At 38.7% G+C, this 14,313-nt stretch overlaps 1 protein-coding gene across 1 annotated transcript in view; it reads left to right on the top strand.

The window, feature by feature from the left end:
* The window catches only part of ADGRB3 (adhesion G protein-coupled receptor B3), a 790,044-nt gene that overhangs the window by 609,251 nt on the left and 166,480 nt on the right, over nt 1-14,313 (top strand). The window contains exons 17-19 of the mRNA XM_018560884.1: nt 65-191; nt 2,741-2,844; nt 12,134-12,236. Of these exons, the coding sequence (XP_018416386.1) occupies nt 65-191; nt 2,741-2,844; nt 12,134-12,236 (334 nt within the window). The remainder of the gene's footprint in view (nt 1-64; nt 192-2,740; nt 2,845-12,133; nt 12,237-14,313) is intronic.

The following is a 14,313-nucleotide window of genomic DNA, read 5'->3' as shown; positions in this document are numbered from 1 at the left end:
CCGCTATTGTCATCTGGATATTTTTTGTCTCTCTCTTCATCTACCTCTTTTTTTTTTATTGCAGGAACGAGTCTTTGGGAACCTGGTCCACCCAGGGATGTAAAACTGTGCTCACCGATGCATCCCATACGAAATGCTTATGTGATCGTCTATCTACCTTCGCCATTTTGGCTCAGCAACCTAGAGAAATAGTAATCCGCTATTGTCATCTGGATATTTTTTGTCTCTCTCTTCATCTACCTCTTTTTTTTTTATTGCAGGAACGAGTCTTTGGGAACCTGGTCCACCCAGGGATGTAAAACTGTGCTCACCGATGCATCCCATACGAAATGCTTATGTGATCGTCTATCTACCTTCGCCATTTTGGCTCAGCAACCTAGAGAAATAGTAAGTAACAAAAGGAGGGGGGTAGTGACTTTTAAGATGCCGATGGGACGTGGGGTTGAATGTGTTTAGGTCGTTTTGGGGAAGCTGGCTGCTACACAAACATGCCACACACACACACACACACACACACAGAATGGAAAGGGGGGTATGTACACCATTAGGGATTGTGTCTAGTGTGTGCTGCAATTCTGGTAGGTATGGATGGACCTAGATGAAAGCTGCTCACATGGGCTTGATAAATTGATTTCTTGCTGAAATGCTTCTCTATGGCAACCCTTTTGGGTTATTATTCAGTATGTTAATGTTTTTGGTTTTTTTTTTCTTCTTCTGTGAGGATACGAACACACTGTATACTGGCTGTTGGAATGGGGAGCCTAGATTGCTTAATAGATTGCAGATATTCACTGGACATCCTAGAGTGTGATTGTCTTATGTTTAATGACCGCTACAGTTTAACCAGTGGAGTCACGCTCATTTGTGCAGCGCATTTTACACATATGCCTTACACATTTTATTTAAGACAACCTTTGTAACAATTGCAGTGATTGTACAGAGCATCGTAATGTAGACGGTTTCACTAAAATTACTTTTGTTCTGTCTCTTTTGTATTTAAAGTAAAAGGCAGCATGAAAATTGATAACAATATTAAATGTGGCCTACAGCTTATGGACATTGAGTGACTTCACTAGCAACTGTGTATAACATACTTTTGGAGGATGTAGAGGCATTTGCAACTAACAAATACTAGTGAAAGTACCTCCTGTTGTGGACATTGAGTGGCTTCACTAGCAACTGTGTATAACATACTTTTGGAGGATGTAGAGGCATTTGCAACTAACAAATACTAGTGAAAGTACCTCCTGTTGTGGACATTGAGTGGCTTCACTAGCAACTGTGTATAATATACTTTTGGAGGATGTAGAAGCATTTGCAACTAACAAATACTAGTGAAAGTACCTCCTGTTGTGGACATTGAGTGGCTTCACTAGCAACTATATATAGTATACTTTTGGAGGATGTAGAGCAATTTGCAACTAACAAATACTAGTGAAAGTACCTCCTGTTGTGGACATTGAGTGGCTTCACTAGCAACTGTGTATAATATACTTTTGGAGGATGTAGAAGCATTTGCAACTAACAAATACTAGTGAAAGTACCTCCTGTTGTGGACATTGAGTGGCTTCACTAGCAGCTATATATAGTATACTTTTGGAGGATGTAGAGCAATTTGCAACTAACAAATACTAGTGAAAGTACCTCCTGTTGTGGACATTGAGTGGCTTCACTAGCAACTGTGTATAATATACTTTTGGAGGATGTAGAAGCATTTGCAACTAACAAATACTAGTGAAAGCACCTCCTGTTGTGGACATTGAGTGGCTTCACTAGCAACTGTATATAGCATACTTTTGGTAGGATGTAGAGGCATTTGCAACTAACAAATACTAGTGAAAGTACATTGTGGACATTGAGTGGCTTCACTAGCAACTGTATATAGCATACTTTTGGTAGGATGTAGAGGCATTTGCAACTAACAAATACTAGTGAAAGTACATTGTGGACATTGAGTGGCTTCACTAGCAACTGTATATAGCATACTTTTGGTAGGATGTAGAGGCATTTGCAACTAACAAATACTAGTGAAAGTACATTGTGGACATTGAGTGGCTTCACTAGCAACTGTATATAGCATACTTTTGGTAGGATGTAGAGGCATTTGCAACTAACAAATACTAGTGAAAGTACATTGTGGACATTGAGTGGCTTCACTAGCAAATGTTTATAGTATACTTTTGGAGGATGTAGAGGCAATTGCAACTAACACATACTAGTAAAAGTACTTATTGTTGTAGACATTATGAGTGGCTTCCCTAGCAACTGTATATAGTATACTTTTGGAGGATGTACAGGCATTTGCAACTAACAAATAATAGGGAAAGTACCTCCTGTTGGTTTTACTCTTCTAATTTCTCAACATGACAATAAACTTTAGGGCATGACAGATCAAACCTATTTGCTAAGAAAAGTTAAGAACTTTCTTAGAGTTGCACTTAGGTTCTAAAACTTGAAATGGGTATTATCAAAATATGGACTAAGATGATTCTATTAGATATAAATGCAGGGATAGAGCAAACATCAATTCGCTTTTCAGTAACCCATATCAGACAGTTAGTGACCCTCTTTTCTAGCTTAGAGTTCTCTAAACATCTAACAGGTGAAACTTAGTTGGTTGCTATGGGTTATGGCAACTATTACCACAACTTTATTAAATAAACACCTCTCCCTACAAAGTAATGGCAAATGGTGGATATTGCCAATTAACATTTTGCTTTGCATTTGTTTTAATCTACAGATCATGGACTATTCAGGTACTCCTTCAGTCACCCTGATAATCGGCTGTGGTCTCTCTTGTTTGGCCTTGATTACACTTGCAGTTGTTTATGGCGCATTATGGAGGTATATATCTGGTCTATTAGAAAATGTTAACGTACATGTTTGAAATGTAAAGTCTGTGATGAAGAAAACATGTTTGATTGTTTTTTAAAACAATTCATGATTTACTTTACTCCATACACACATGTGTTCTATATCTTCAGGCTGTAGAGTGTTACCTTTGAAAGTATCTCACAGTCACAGTGTATACAGAACATTTGATCAAAATGATGATACCTAAATAGAAAAGTAAACAAAGTGAGTACTTCAAAGTTCTGCTACTTGAGACTAAACTGCCAAGATAAACAGTAGACATGTAACCCTGCAAAACATGTGTTTAGTTTTGGATCAGTTCAGATTTTTTTATTTCTTTAGTTTTTCAGATTTTGGATTCCAAATATGATTCAGTTTGTTATTTGGATTTCGGATCCATCACAAAGTCACATAACGGTGTCTGTAATGCAACTCCCAACAGCCAACCCCCTCCCCCCCCCCCCAACACCCAACCCCCCCCCCCCCCCCCCCCATCTGATTGGCCAGAGAACAGTCACATGTCCGATTTAGTTTCATTTTAAATGAAATTCGGATGGATCCAAATGTTCTTCAAAGGAACAGTTGGATTTATTCAAATTGGGAAATTCAAATGCATCCAAATTTAATGAAATTCATTTGAATATCCATTCAGAACAAAATGAAATTTACATGTCTAGTAAGCAGTACAAAAAGGTCTTTTGTAAAGTTTCGTGTAACCAGATTCTGGGAAAGTTTATTTTCTGTAGTAACATCTGAATAAAGTAGATTTGACACTCTAAGCTCTAGATACTGGACAGTTTCTGTATTTAGATTGCTCATTTAGCAAAATGGATGTTCACTTTCCAAACTGAATGTTCACTCAGCTTAGTCAATAAAGTAAAGTTGTATTAAAGTGGAAGTTTACTTTTTTGATTGTGTTTGATGTTACACCCATATTCAGGTAATAACATGAAACATGGCAAGAGTGCAACCTCCCTCCCCCACTTACCAGAATCGTGGAGTTCTTCTCTCTGCAGGCTGGTGTGTATTTTTTTAATTCAGTGCACATGTGCGTGGCTTCCCCACACAGCCACATCATCCATTCACAGATCCTTACAGGATCAATGAAAGGAGAAAGTACACGTGCCATCAGCCACCACAGCAGAGGGACTTGTAATTCTCAATGGAATACAAGAGCAGTGACATTCATTTACCATTAATTCTTCCTCCCATCCATGTTACTGAATGTCCATTCCAAAGTATGGACATGGATGGGAGGAAGAGTCTGCAGGGGCCAGAGAATTGCACCCACGATCCACTGACCGTGGTTGCAATGTTTTACTGGCTCCAATGCCACAAAAAATACATGGACATTTTTTCCTTTATGAAGAAGTGTGCATTTATATTTTTTTTCTAAAAGGTGGAATTTTACTATGTGAACAGTCTTTACTCCTTTTGTACATCAACCCCATCCAATGTGTCTTTAGAGAATATTGGGCATAATTTATCAGTGTCTCCGTTAATATCTTCGTGTCGCATGAACGCATGCCAGAAAGTGCCCTTCGATGCGCATTCACGCAATGCATTCAAGACGTGGGTCATACTTGCAGAAGACATCACTTGTTAATGGTACGCCAAATGCGGCTGATGAAAAAAAACATGGGATGTTTGCAGTAAAAAATGCTGCATAAGCTACTTTGCCATGTTTTTCTCACATGCTGCACCCATTGAAATTAATAGGTGTTGCATGGCAAACATGGCAAAAACTGCATGAACGCGTGTTCACTCATCGGGGAGTGTGAAGAGGAACTTCACAACAGCAGAAGCACTGTCATTAAAGGAGAACTATGGGGTCAGGGCTTTTCCCCATAGTTCTAAGGGTCATGGGAGAACACAAACTAGCGTTCTCCCGTGACCCAAAGCTTAGTATATTGCGAGCTACAGTTCGCGGTATACTGAGACACCGCATCTGGAACGGATCCCGGCAATACTGTCTGGATCCACCCAGCTGCGGGATTGACAGCTGGCTCTGCCTATCCAGAGGCAGAGCCAGCTTGCCCGCCCCCTTCCCCGCCTGCTTCACAAGTCAACGCTGGAGGATCGGACAGGGAAGGGGGGAATCCCTGCAGGGAGCAGTGAGTGACAGTCACGGCTCTCTGCAGGGATAGATCGAGAAGTGAGCGAGTGACGGTATGTGTTCGCTCACTTCCCGATCTACTGAGCCGACCTGTGACAGTTTCATTGTCACAGGTTGGCTCAGATTAGGAGGCTGGGTGAAAATCACTTGCCTCATAATTCTCCTTTAAGGTCCTGCTCTCAGCAGCTCAGCTAATCCTGCTGGCTCCTACTAGGGCACCTGTTCTGTGTAGTCGGTTGGAAGACGGCTCAAAGGTTTGTTTTAGGGTCTGTTCTCAACTGTATATTGAGTCAACACAAATATGATGAACATATGCTATTGCACATTTTATGTTTGTTGCATTAAGAAGCCCATTCATTTTAAAAGGGCTTCAAGGAACCATAGTTGCTGCATGTCAAAGCAGCATGCTAATGCAGTGCGCCACAATGCACAGATCATTCACATCTGTGCGCTGTGGAGCATTACAATGCATACGCACTGTGTTAATGCGTTGGAGTACTGTTCAAAGTTAATGACAATGCACCACACTGTGGTACATACGTTGCCATGCATTTGCTGTAACGTAAAATGCACATTAACACAATGCACAGGCGTGAGCGGGCCCTTAAAACTCATTGCCTCTGTAAATACTTGAATGTCCATAGCCTGGTCATAAGTTCACTTTAAGAACTGCCATCTTTTACTCACAGCCCCACCAAGAGTCAAACTTGTTGTGAAATATGTCAGAATCTGAGAGTCTGATTTTTATTGGTCTGTGTGTGGGAATCACAGCAGTTCTTAGCAATGATCCTTTGTGTTCTTACGGTTCTGCCTAATAGATCTCATCATGTATCAGAGGCTGCCCACTCCTGAATTGCAAACATTGCTTGGGAATGTGTATTGTGTATTGTGTATTGTGTATATTTTTTTATGATAGTTTGGAAATACACATGAATGCAACATTGTATTGGCAAACTACCTTAAAAATGTATTGATTTAGCTAAAGTTTTGTTTAAATGTCTAAGAATTGAAGAATCTAAAGAATAAAAAAAAATAACCTGAGTATGTATTTGACATGCACAGACTAGAGTGAATCATAAATGAACCTTGTCATAAAACAACCTTAGTGTCCTTACATTCCACATTGGGCATAGTTTGTCATACACTGCTTTGGACTTGATTTAAACCATATAACACAGTCTTCTAGCGGCTTGTTATGTAAGGGCACACAATAAAGCCCAATTGAAATCTTATGTGATTAATAGAGGGTGCAGGCAAACATACATTGCTAAATGTGGTAATGTCTATTGATAAAATCTCCCTAGTGGTCCATTGAACAGGGTATCATTGCTATCTGTGTACAAGCAGTGGTCCTTTCTGCAGCAGTCCAACATCCCCCTATGCCAGCTGTGCAATTAGCAGGAAGCTTAAAGAGGAACTACGGAGAAAATTATTATTAATCCTTGCAGCAGGACTACCCCCGTACTGCAAGGGTTATGTGCTCATTTGTGTCTAGGGAGGAAAATAAAAAAAGTTATACTCCCCCCTCTCCTGCAGCAGTGTAAGGACCCGTTAATCATCACGTTCTATACACAGTGTATAGTACGTAAGGGACATTTCATTGCAGTGTAGGAGGAGAGAAGCTGGAGGGAGCACTTTCACAGTCAGTCGGCTCTGAGGATTGGGTGAATATAACTTTGGTATTTCTCTCCCTCAATCAACCTAAGCAGTTAAGCAGTGTAGGGGGATAATTTTCCCTTGAGTTCTGTTTTAAGCTTGGCAGATTGGACAGTTTCAGCTTTGACTCAGCACATAGAATGTCGAACAGTCTCTCACACACAGATAGAAGTGGTTCATTGCAGTTGCTGCCAGGGTCTGAAGTGTTATGCTACTTTTCAAAATGGAAATATTATTAAATGACAGTAATACAGTACATTTAACAATGTATGTTTGGTGGCAGCATCTATTTATCTGTGGAATATACTGTATAATAATACTTCAATTACAATATAATGTTTACCTTTACAAAACACAAGATTGTGTTCAAATTATAACTTTGTAGGGTATTTTTACGCATACAGCTTGAAAGTCATGGTTGTGTGTTTCACAGAAGACCGAATATATGTCATTGGTTTAACATTTTCATGCTCATACGCAGAACATTGGTTTGAACCACATGTCACATTCTGGGAAATAGCAATGTGAGGAGAGAAAATAAGAATGTTCTGCCAGCGGTTTTCATCCAGTATTGTTTGTTTGTGAAAATGATGTGTTCGGGAGGCCTTGTCACACCATTCAGCTCTGAACCAACTGCAGTATTTTGTCTCTTGTAAATGTGTTCCATCTTACTGGCTGGTGTAATCCCTCTGGAACCACAAACCAGCAATTCAAACAGAAAGAATGCAGAGAGACATCAGCTTGCTTTTGGAACAATATTATATCAGAACAATATGCTTCACTATTTACAGCTTCTTCAGGTCCCAGGAACAAGAGTGCAACACAGGTATAATGCAGTGGCAAACAAGATTTCAAAACACTTTTGTTTAACAGATAACCACTGTATTATAAATGTGATGTGCGATTTTGTAAACACTATAATCAGTAAACTAAGAAAGTTGAAAAAAGGGAATTCTAGTTCTAACATGAGAAAATCTCTAAAGTTATTTTCTCGTAACTGTTATCAAATGCGCCCCATGGTTCCAGCCTGAATAATGTGGTAATATTCCTACTGCATTTTTCATGTGTTGCATTGTTGGTAAATTCTATTAATATAAATAATCAGAAGAATAACAGAATGGTTTTGAATACCAAGTTAAACTATAGCCAATGTATAATTCTATATGCATCTATAATAGATACCCATAATTTATTTTGATGCACACAGCTTGAATTCTGGCAAAGAATCATTGTTGTAAAATGATAGTATCTTTTAACCTTGATGTGATTGTTGTGTATTGGCAGTAAAGTTAATTTTAATAATTACCAGACAGATGTCTAATTTGTCCAGTATATGTACATATTGTGATATTCGGGGAATTTAGCACATATGGTGAGCGCTTAAGGACCAGCATTGAAGCCGATTTAACATAAAAAGGACAGCATTTAATTTCTTCCATAACAGAAAAGAGCTTTTCTTCAGCAACACAACATGCAGTGTGCTTATATTTCAGCAAGTAGACAATATGACAATGTCTCACCAACTCAAGGTTGTCGCATTTACTCTCGAAATTTATTTGAGTACTTCCCTTGCACCACCCCCACCGGGCTCACCCTCCATGTGGGGAAAGGAAGGGACTCAAACGGACCTATGACGAAGCCCTTCTCCAACTCACTCCTTACAAGCTCGTCCACCAAACCTGCATGTTTAAAAGCAGACTGTAGATTTGGACATTCAAACGTCTGCTGCGGTAAGGTAATGAGCCCAGTGTGAAACCCTCGGGCAAAACCTTCCACCAAGAATGAACGGAACGGTTGAACCGGGTGAAACCGCAGTAGCCGGTCAAAGTGCTCTACGTCCACCCGGCTCAGTCATGCCGAGGACTTCAAAGTGCAAGCCGTAACAGGATGTGCCCGAAAACAAGTGGCACAGACGTGCAATAACCTGCACTGACTGTAGTTGCAAGCTGAGTAATTGAAGTTATTGCAAAGCTGTGCTTTCCCCAAAAAATGAATCGGTCTACCCAGTTTATCATACTGCACTGCCTGCTGACTAGAACCCGGGGTGCTTTGACCTCTGGAGGTACTGGGAACAGCAGTTAGGTCAGCCAATGGACACCAAGTGGTAGTGTGGGCAGGTTTAAAAATGACGTTCGTGACCCGCCGACGTAAATCCCCTGTGAGCCGTGCCGTCTTTAAAGGCACAGGCTCCTCCCACAAATCCAGGCTAGCCTTCGGCCAGCCTTCAAACGTGTCCCACTCCCAGGGTTTTTCATCATCAACATCCTCTGTCCTCTGTAGTACTCTGTACCCTTTATGAGCTCTCAATAGCTTCTACAGATCTCGTGTGACTCTTCCACACATTCCTTGTGTGCCATAGGCTAATTCCCAGGTGCCTCCAGCGCACAGTCACCTGGCTTCACTCTGCCTTCTGGGTGGAGTCCTCCTGACTCCTGAACATAATCTGTTCCTCTTCCCAGTAGGAGCCCTGAACATCAGCCAGCACCCTTTCCATAAGGACTGTGCACATGTGTGCAATCACTAGGTGCTGGACACTACTAAACCATGGACACAGGAATGGAGATTTCATCCCTCCCAATTCTCTTTGAAATCTCCCACTTCCAGGATCCCATGCCAAATCCACAAAACCCAGCAAAAAAAAATTGCTTCCTGAAACTGCTCAGCCTCTCTGGCTGGGAGTTAAATATCAGATTCTTCTGTTACAGATTAATATTTCAATATAGGTTGTTATCTCATGAGAAAAGTAAATATTGAAGCATTATTACTCTTACACTGTTTTATGAATGGTCTTCATATGTGTTGGGCATATGTAATGTAGTTGAAATATTGGTATAGAAACATAAAGCTATTACACTGTTGTTATTATTATTAATATAATTCAACACTCTTTAGCAAAATGTTACCCCTAGGGTGTTGATGGAATGTAGTGCTGTTTTTAACTGCCAGTTCTAGTGCATATGAGCAAAGTAGTATAGTATCTTCCCCTAACAAGTCTCCATCTTTGATAACCTTAAAAGTCATAGAACCTCAAAGGGAACTTGTCTATGACATCACTATCATTGTCAAACTAACAATACTGCCAAGAAGCAGACACCTTATGATTCTTACAAGTACCTTTGAGTGCCTGCTGTGTAGAGAGCCTTAGCATTTGTCTGACTTCATATAAAAATTCCTACTCCAACCCAGAGCCAACTTGAATTTGCAAGCCTCAACTGGCGATTGAAGCTTTGGTGCTGGACTGATGAATTCTGGTAGTGGGGCTTAGCTGTGTATTAATTTCCTCTATTCTACAAAAACATATATTTGGGTCTAAAAGTGATCCTAATATGGAATCCTACAGGTCATCTGTGTAGTTTGTAGGTTGAGTTCTTTTTCACGTTTAATTGTATGAAATTTAATAAAGATATCCTGAAGAGCAATTAATGTAATATATTTTAATTAAACCCAAGTCCATATCCAGTAATCTGGGAAATAGGCCATGACTGGAATGTATGTGGATCTTATATTGTCCTTGACTCTGCGGTTGAAAGGGCAGCACCAGTTAGTCACAGATAGTCAGGCTAACTAAATATATAGGGGGTTCCAAAATCTATGATTATTGTTCATTTTACAGTACTAATGCAGTCCTTGCTTATATGATGGATTCCTGAAACAGCCAACAATAAAAAATATACAGGCAGTGTTGTCATTTACTGTAAAAAAAAGTCAACAGCTGCATAATCTGACATTTAAACCCTTATTATAGAGCCCACATGTAACAGAGGTAGCCCAAATACCAAATGGTTCGAACAATATTAGTTAATTTAGCAATGTATGAATTCTGCATATGAATTGTGTACTGTTCGTATTTTTCACAGCACGTAGTTGTGCTGTATTACAAAGGTACCAGAATATGGGATTGTGTTGTTTGCTATTCGTATTGTGATATTATACTTTTCATTAAACTACAAATGAAGCAGTGACACTGCATGACATTACATTTTTAGAAAGTGCTGCTCTTAAATAAATGTAGGTTACCATGGCAGCAATGTATAATTAGAATGTGTTTTTAACACATGAAACGAGCACATAGAAGCCTTCTTAAGCAGATAAACTTGTGTGTTGTGTGAAAAATAGTTGAAATATAGTTTGGCATGTTTTTTCAAATGTTGCAGAATATTTTCTTTATTGTGATTGTCTATGGCGTGAAAGATACAGCAAAAGGCCCTGCACTTGCATTGATATAAACACTGAATAATGTACATGCTGGCATTTAAGTTGGTTTGATTGACAGCATTTTTTAATTTCATTTGGATGCAAATCTATTTAAATGATGTTGGAAATGACACCCAATTATGCTGTGAATTGGATATTGTGATTATTTGGTAGTAAACCAAATGAATTGTCCATACTGCCTTGCTCTTCCACAGGAGGTGCACTTTTCATTGTTTCATGTCACACTGACTGGATAGTGTATCATCAGTATGGAGGCATCACAGCTGCTGTGTAGCCTAGACCTTCAGTTACCGTGTCACTGGGCCCATTATCTCAATGTTTTGGATATAATAGCCAGTACTAATCAGTTGTCTGTTGTTTTTACATTTGGAAGGCACAGATTTCCCATTGGAATGTGTTAAACAGTGTGCAGGCCTACATATGTGTGTTGCTTGCTATGATAGTGGTGACATCACTAACTGCAACAAAGATTACCAATTAATAATGCTGCCATTGTGAATTAGTAGTTACAACGTTAACCATGTAGCACTAAACTGCTGGGTTTACTTCCCACCAGAGCGCTGACTGCATAGTATTTGTGTTATCTGCCCATGTGGGTTTCTTTCAGGTATCCAATCTTCACAGTGCTCCATACGTAAATAAATAAAAATAAACATTTAATGCACACAGCCAGTTAGAGTAGCACACAGAAATCAGTCATACACAGCTGCTAAAAAGTCATTGCTACCTGAATATGTATATGCATTAAGAATTAGTTTTGTCTCATGTTTAGTGTAATTTAATGTAAATTATAAGTCATATTTACCCCTTGTCTATTAGTGGAAACACTATTTATACAGAATATAGTAGTAATGCAGTTGTTCTGTGGAAAACCAATACACATGTACAACCTTGCATGCTGCAAGTGCAATCATTTTTCCAACATATTCATGTTCATCAATATATTCCTCACATTTGTAAAAACAGTTTTTTTGTACATGTACAAAGTTTGTGTATAGCTTTAACATGCATAAAAATGTAGCAGTTATAATCTTTATGGAAATACAGTTAGAAATCAGCAATCCTGAAGATAGATTTTTATGTTATATTTTATGTGAAAGAATTAAAATGTTTAGTGTTTTTCTATTAGCGTTCCATTTTGAGAGCTATACATTGAACCTAATATAGTAATTTTACATATTATTTACAGTAAAATCAAATAATACATTATCATGTAAATGTAACTGATAATGGTAATGATGTCTTCTTCTAATAGTAATTTGTGGTCTTATATATTTCATTTTATTTAAACAGATACATCAAATCTGAGAGATCGATCATTCTCATAAACTTTTGTCTTTCCATCATCTCATCTAATATTCTTATTTTGGTGGGCCAAACACAAATACAAAATAAGGTAAGACAAATTCTAAATAAGCAGATGTTATGAGATAATTTGAATACATTTTGTGTGTGAAACTGTGCCACAAATTATGATGACCTTTTTTAGCTGACAGGTTATAATTGCTTCTGTTTATGGTCATGTTTACAACTCTGAATGCATGATATCTTAAGATGTATTTTCACATACATTGGTACATAAACTGGTTGTTTTTCTTTTTTTTTCTCTTGTTGCTTATTTCAAGTGTAGAAAAAAAAATGACTGTTTTTCAATATTTCAGTTGTTGCTAGGTGACTAGTTATATTCTCATTAGGATCAGTGAGGCACTGGCTATCTGAGTATCATGGACATTTGTGTTCATTTTTAGATGAAGAATATCTGTGTTTGAGCAAGATTGTAATAGTATATCTTGTTAGTCTGCTTTACCCACATATACTGTAATGATTCAAACCACAAATATAAAATGAAGCTTTTTCAATAAGGCAAAGAACAATGAACAAATGGTACAGTGGTAACATTCAGTAAGATGTCAACTTTTTAAATCTAACTGGTTGTTAGAGTTACACTTTGGACATCATCATTGCTTTTTGCACTGCTTTACAGTATATACAATATACAGTATGTTACAAAAGGAAAATTAAGGTTTTAAATGAGGAACCCCATTAAGCACTATTTTCTCACGGCCTCTAAGAGCTATACAGAAGAAGTAAAAAGAGATAAAAGAATGTATGGCTTCTGTTCCTTAGCATGTCATTGCCATCAATTGTTGAGTAAGCTTATATGTATGACTCCCAGCCATGTGACAGTATACCTGTGTAAAAAAGAAAATTGTAGTGGTAATGCAGGCAAGATAGGTGCTCAGTACATTGAAGGAGGATTTCACAGCCACCTTCAGGGGTACCACAGGTAACACTGGATCATATTTGAAATTGCAGTAATCTCATGCACATTGAAAAGTCAGCTCCATCTGCCCACATACCACAAAATTCATGAAGCAATGGATCAGTCTCTGAATTTGATGATCAAGCAGGGAGACTTTTAGTGTGGATTATGGGGGGGTTTTTTATGGACAAGGCGGGGGGTTTTGGGTGGGGGGGGGGGGGGGGGGGGGGGGAGTGCTGGAGTGCTCCTAGGGGGAACATGAAGACCGGTATAAAGAGATTTAGTTATGCACTGGCTCCTAATGGCTTTATGACAGTTTTTCTCTCCATAACAGCTTTACATTGAAGCTGGTCTCTGACCAAAAATCCACGGCAACTAAACTTTGCCCCCACCACCGCCAACCTCTAGCTACTCCGCCCAGATTTTAAAAAATCCAAATGTTCCAGATAATTATTTCAATCCCTGGCCACATGACCTACCACTTTCCAAGTTTTCTTTCATTTTGTCTGCAGAGTGGGAATGTTCTCCTTCTGGTATCCACCTCACTGCCTGTTAATTGCAGGGAACAATACATGGTCTCTAAAGCAGGGTAGGGACAGAATTGCCTGCTTAAATAAACAGTTCTGTCATAAGAAACTATGGAAAATGTTTGAATCTAGTTTGTTTATGTAAAAAATAAGTACTTACAGTTGATACCTTTGCTTTCTTTTGTATCTCTCCTGGTTTAATTCAAGGGTGTGCATGAATATCCATAGCAGACTGTGATGCTATTTAAATATAAAAGCAAGATGTTTTCTTACATAAAAGCTTTCTTTTTTTTTTTTAAGTATTTCTCTTGTGTATACATATTGGACATGTTAACAGATAAGTCTGTTTGGATGGAATTGATGGACTGTTGATGGGGGTTATTAGTCTTAGAAGAGATGTAGCTCAGCGCCATCTAGACTTGACTGTGTGTATTTTTGGATATACAGTATATAGCAGCTGACAATATGAGATGAAAGCAAAAAAGTTAACCTAACAATTGGTCTGACTTGAGGAAGGATTTTCATTCCTCTGTGTGTCATAGTTGACAAGAGTTGCCCACAGTTTTGCATTCTTCTGAATCAAACCTGCAGGGGTTGTGAGAGGTTACTGGACAATGATATTTCAACTTTATTATTAAATGGCTATATAATGTATCCAGGGATAACAAGTAACTATATATATA

This window comes from Nanorana parkeri, unplaced genomic scaffold (genome assembly GCF_000935625.1).
Source record: "Nanorana parkeri isolate BGI_ZX_2015 unplaced genomic scaffold, ASM93562v1 scaffold484, whole genome shotgun sequence".
Classification (NCBI taxonomy): domain Eukaryota; kingdom Metazoa; phylum Chordata; class Amphibia; order Anura; family Dicroglossidae; genus Nanorana; species Nanorana parkeri.
The sequence above is the reverse complement of the archived record's forward strand: the minus strand, read 5'-3'. Positions and strand labels throughout refer to the sequence as shown.